The following is a 5,687-nucleotide window of genomic DNA, read 5'->3' on the forward strand; positions in this document are numbered from 1 at the left end:
GAATCCGGATACATGGAAATGTCATAAAGATCGTGGAGATCTTTGCTGTTAAGCTCCGTGTACTTCAGTCCAGTGCTGGTCAAGGCATTTTTGACCTCGGCCACATATCCCTTTTTGTTTACGCCCATAGCGAGAATACCTGTTGTTCTTTGAATCCGACATGTGAATAAAAAATATCAAAACAAGTTTAATATTATTCCATAGCAAAGATATTTTGTAGTAGAAATAATAACTTTTTGGAAGTTGAAGTGTAAATTCGAGTTTCCAAATGTGTATGGTTGTCTATTAAGAGGGTACTTCCAAAAGTAAAACCTCCTATTTTTTCTTAACTCAAAAAATTGAAGAATTATGAAGACTGGAGTGATACCATCAAAACGTTCTTCTTGAAGGTAGCAGCTCAGGAAAACCAGCCTCTCGGTGTCTCCATGACATTTCAAGTCCAGTATTTCTAAGCCTCCCTCACATGGACATTTCAAGTCCAGTATTTCTAAGCCTCCCTCACATGGACATTTCAAGTCCAGTATTTCTAAGCCTCCCTCACATGGACATTTCAAGTCCAGTATTTCTAAGCCTCCCTCACATGGACATTTCAAGTCCAGTATTTCTAAGCCTCCCTCACATGGACATTTCAAGTCCAGTATTTCTAAGCCTCCCTCACATGGACATTATATACAGACTTATCTGTGCACCCAGTGTTTTCTCAAAAAGCGAGGACAAGAGTTCGACCAGAGCATTTAGGTGTTGTGCAGGCAGGGAAAGCACGACCAGTCGATAAAGGATGAGAGGGAAGATATACGTTGCACACGCCTTGGCTCTACCCTTTAAGGAAAGTTTCCTAAGAAGCCACGAGTTGACCACAGCCTCCACCGTTGACCGTACCTCCAACCAATTCTTTTTGAACTGGAGACCCGGTCCAAACCACACACTGAAGGGCGCTTTTGTCATTTATTTATATATATATATATATATATATATATATATATATATATATATATATATATATATATATATATATATGTATATATGTATATATATATATATATATATATATATTTCAGAGGAAACATAATTTAATTTAAATACCAAAAAAACAAAAAACGGGCAGGTGAAATTATTAAAATTTCCTTAAGGACTTATCGTCTGACCCTCTAAGAGGAAACGTCAGAATGATAAATTAAAAGCTAAGAAACGAATGAGGAAAGAAGGGAATTTGGTTTCAGTTGGAAGAACATTGAGAAAAAAAAATCTCACTGTTCAGGTGGTTTTAAATCAATAAATATCTCCAACTGATGTTTCAAAATCTTTTGTCTACCTAGCCGTGTAATTATATTCATGCAGATATTCTACATGATTTATACTTGCATAATATTTGCATAAAAAGTTTACAGTAAACACAAAATTGTTTCCATGTATATTTATGTATGCGTATGTATTTTTGTTTAATCTATCTATTATATCAATAAAAATGAACGTGTCTGTGTGTGTGCCCATGTGTCTGTATACGTTTCCCTATGTTATAACTCTGTCAATTTATTAGTCTATCTATCTATATATCTTTAAAAGTGAACGTGTCTGTGTATCTGTGTGTCTAGATTTCCCTATGCAACAACTCTGTCAATTTTCAGTATACACACTCGAAATTTGATATACAGAGTACTGAGATTTGGGGAAACTCTTTATAATCGGTTTTCGCCCAGAAATTTGGCTGTTAAGGGGTCAAAGTTCAATGATTTGACTTTTGAGAACTCTACCACACTCCTCCGCCAATTTTGGGTCTAAACACTTTAAATTTTAGATATACGTTCCATGGACATGGATATAACTTAATGACTTGATTTTAGCCCAAAACAATAAATATTAAAGAGTCATAATAGGGTCAAAGTTTAAAAAATTGACCGCTATTTTTTCTTTGGGGGGGGGGGTGCTCAACATACACCTACAAACACCCGGGCAACGCCGCGCTGAAATGCTAGTATATATATATAAAAGCGAATGTGTCTGTCTGTCTGTGTGTGTGTGTGTTTCCGTGTACATTTCCCTACGCAATAACTCTGTCAATTTTCAGTTTACAGACTCGAAATTTGATATACAGGGTACTGAGATTTGGGAAAATCTTTGTGATCAGTTTTCGGCAAGAAGTTTGGCTCTTAAGGGGGTAAAATTCAACGATTTGACCTTTGAGAACTCTACCAAACTCATCCGACAATTTTGGGTCTAAAAACTTGAAATTTTAGATATAGTTTCCTTGGACATAGATCTAACTAAATAACTTGATTTGAGCCAAAAACAATAAATGTTAAGGGGTTATAATAGGGGTCAAACTTTTAAAAAAGTTGACCACTTTTTTTTTTTTGCTCAACATACACCTCCAAGCACCCGAGCAACGCCGGGCTTAAATGCTAGTATATATATATATATATATATATATATATATATATATATATATATATATATACACATAGTATACTAAAAATACGTTTTAAGATTTTATAGAGTTCTTGCTATGCTACATAAAGGTTGGTAGTCATACTTGGGTCAGGTTACATGTTGTTCTAGAAGATCCACCTCCTAGGACTTACCTTCTTTATTTGCTAACACAATATGCATTGTTTAGAGTGCAAAAGAGCTTACAAAAGGAAAGAGAAAAAAAAAAGACTTTATTTTTCTCTGTGTGAGTGGATTGATATCACAGATAAAAATGACTCCGTGGGACGTGTGGCTTAGCTGTGACCCATAAATACACATTTTTATCGAAAGCACCCGCGGGCGTCAAAATCAATGATATAATTGTGTCCCCCCCCCCTTACTGGACATTCTTACCTTTGAAGCAGTATTCCTGTTTCTGTTTCAAGTTTGCTCCACATCGGGTAGGCTTCCCCCATCATGTGTGCAAAGAGTGTCTGTGTGTACGCTTTTCGAATGATACGTGTTTGTCCATGGGAACTTCCTCTGCTATGAGGCAGCGGAAACTGAAAATATTACAAAAAAAAAAAAGAAAAGAAAAAATCATAAATTAAAATGGAAAATTGAAATAAATTAAATGAAACCCCAAATAAAAAAAAATATATATATATAAAAATAGGAAATTAGAATAAATTAAATGAAAGCCCAAGTAATATATACATATTAAAAGAACATATTAAAACAAATATATATATATATATATATATATATATATATATATATATATATATATGAAATGAACACATTAAAATTAAAATTAATTAAAATTATGAAAAAATAGAAAATAAATTAAATTAAATTAAATGAAAGCCCAAATAAAAAGACATATGTACAAAGAACATTTGCAAATTAAAATTAATTAAAATTGTAAATAAAAATAGAAAATTAAAATAAATTAAATGAAACCCCAAATAAAATATATATATAAACAGAATACATAAAAATTAAAATTAATTAAAATTATAAATAAAAATGGAAAATTAAAATAAATTAAATGAAACCCCAAATAAAATATATATATAAAAAGAATACGTTAAAATTAATTAAAATTATAAATAAAATAGAAAATTAAAATAAATTAAATGAAACCCCAAATAAAATATATATATAAAAAGAATACATTAAAATTAAAATTAAAATTATAAATAAAATGGAAAATTAAAATAAATTAAATGAAACCCCAAATAAATTAAATGAAAGCCAAAATAATATATATATATATATATATATATATATATATATATATGAGAGAGAGAGCATATAAAAATAAGAAATAAAAATAAAAATAAAATCATAAAGAAAATTTAAATAATTAAATAATCAAATTTTGAAAATTTAAAGATAAAAACATTAAAGTTATAAATTACAGTTAAAAATAAAAATTAAAACTGTAAAATAATTTAATATAAATTCAGATAAAAAATTCAAATTAAATTAAAAATTAATTAATAAAGTAAAATACGATGAAAGTTAAAATAAAAAAGTAAACATTAAAATAAAAATAATTAATCAAATTTACAATTAAGCCATTAAAATTTAGAAACTAAAAATTGAAATGTACAACGATCAATGATAAGTGCTCACCGATGCTATACATTTTGTCAGAAAACTCACCCATTAAAAAATGAGGACTGAGGGACAAATAAAGAGAAGCAAGAGTAGCATCCACAATGCATCGTTTACTCTCCATTATTTTATTAAGTATTAAAACTTAATAAAAGTCCAATTGTAGTGTTTAAGGGAACGTATGGTGATAGATTCCCCTCTCATTAACTGAAAATAAATAGAATTGCCTAATCTAATTATGTAATAAGATCATCTTATTGCATTATATATTAAATATAAATTATATATTATTAAATTATTGGTAGATATAATAAAAACATTTATGGACGAGAAAATCTATTATTAAAAATAAACAATCAAAACAATATAAATTAAATATTGAAATAAAATATAGGTATTAACATTTGAATCTAATAAAAAATAAAAAATAAAATTAATATCACAATAACTTATCTTGCAAAATGTCATATAATAAAATTGGTAGCAACTGTTCCTCTACCAGACAATATATATATATATATATATATATATATATATATTAGTGATGGGACGATTCCGATACAAATACTGATTCTGTTATAAATTCCTGATTCTGATTCAATTACCGATTTCATGACTTTATAGATTATAGATTTCTAAATTAATTATTTTAGTCTCAATTCTTTATCTACTATTATATTATACCCAACATATAGTAGTGATTTAAAAAGTAGTATATATATATATATATATATATATATATATATATACTACTTTACTTTTAGTATATATATATATATACTTTATATACTTATATATTTAGTATATATATATATACTTTATATACGTACATTTATATATTGTCATGCTTTTTAGCTTTAAGAACTAAATTAATTAATTAATCGTTGAAAACGTGATCTTCTTCCAAACTTTGGCTTGTGACGTTTTAAGGAATTGCTAGATAAAAGAAAAGAGGTTCTGTCCTTGAGCCCCTGGAGGGGCATAGGCCATCTACAACTTTTTGTAGATGTTTTTGTAGCAAGGAGTTCTTTTTACGGGGTGAGGGTGCTGGCCCCATGCCCAACCTTCCCAGTAGGTACATACAGTACCTAGCCTTCCCAAATGGTCACTGATCTGGTACTGGCCGAGCTCAACGTTGCTAACTTCAGTGATCTGGTGATAACCGGTGTGTCAACGTGATTGCGCAATACTGCGGGGGAGGTTAAGAGAATATAATTGTTGGGTCTATGCTATCTTTAAGATCAAGTAGTGTCCCATTTTCTAACGTGTGTGGTAAAGTACTAAGGAAGTGAATGTCATCCCTTATGTTTTTTTTTGTTTTTTTTAATTACATTTTCACCCCAAATAAGGCACATTGCCACTTTGATGTAGGGGGCTACTATTAGGGACACAGGCTACAGGGGTACTAGGTTGGGAGTTGTGCAGCAAGATATTGGTTCATGTTACACTTGAACTTCCGCTTGTCAGTACAGTTGGGGAAGCAGGAACCTGGCAGGGAGTTCCAAAGTCTAGCGGTTCTGGGGAAGAAACTACTGGAGTAGAAGGCACTCTTACATCTAGGGATCTCTACTGTGAAGGGGTGGGATTGTACTGCTTGTCGGGTTTGTCAGGGGTATTTACGTAGAGGGGGTACAAGTGGTTGCAGCTCGTCGGAACAT

The 5,687-nt window shown here is 30.5% G+C and overlaps 1 protein-coding gene across 1 annotated transcript in view; it reads right to left on the reverse strand.

Annotated features, from left to right (window-relative positions):
* The window catches only part of LOC145270185 (uncharacterized), a 149,768-nt gene extending 145,125 nt beyond the window's left edge, over positions 1-4,643 (reverse strand). The window contains exons 1-3 of the mRNA XM_080125814.1: positions 4,635-4,643; positions 2,821-2,969; positions 1-147 (exon numbers count right to left, since the gene is read on the reverse strand). The exon at positions 1-147 is cut by the window's left edge and continues 64 nt beyond it. Coding sequence (XP_079981940.1) covers positions 1-147; positions 2,821-2,969; positions 4,635-4,643 — 305 coding nt within the window. The remainder of the gene's footprint in view (positions 148-2,820; positions 2,970-4,634) is intronic.
* Positions 4,644-5,687: the final 1,044 nt, after the last annotated feature.

Source organism: Euprymna scolopes, chromosome 46, assembly GCF_053919585.1.
Source record: "Euprymna scolopes isolate OS-2025 chromosome 46, ASM5391958v1, whole genome shotgun sequence".
In the NCBI taxonomy this organism is placed as follows: Eukaryota; Metazoa; Mollusca; class Cephalopoda; order Sepiida; family Sepiolidae; genus Euprymna; species Euprymna scolopes.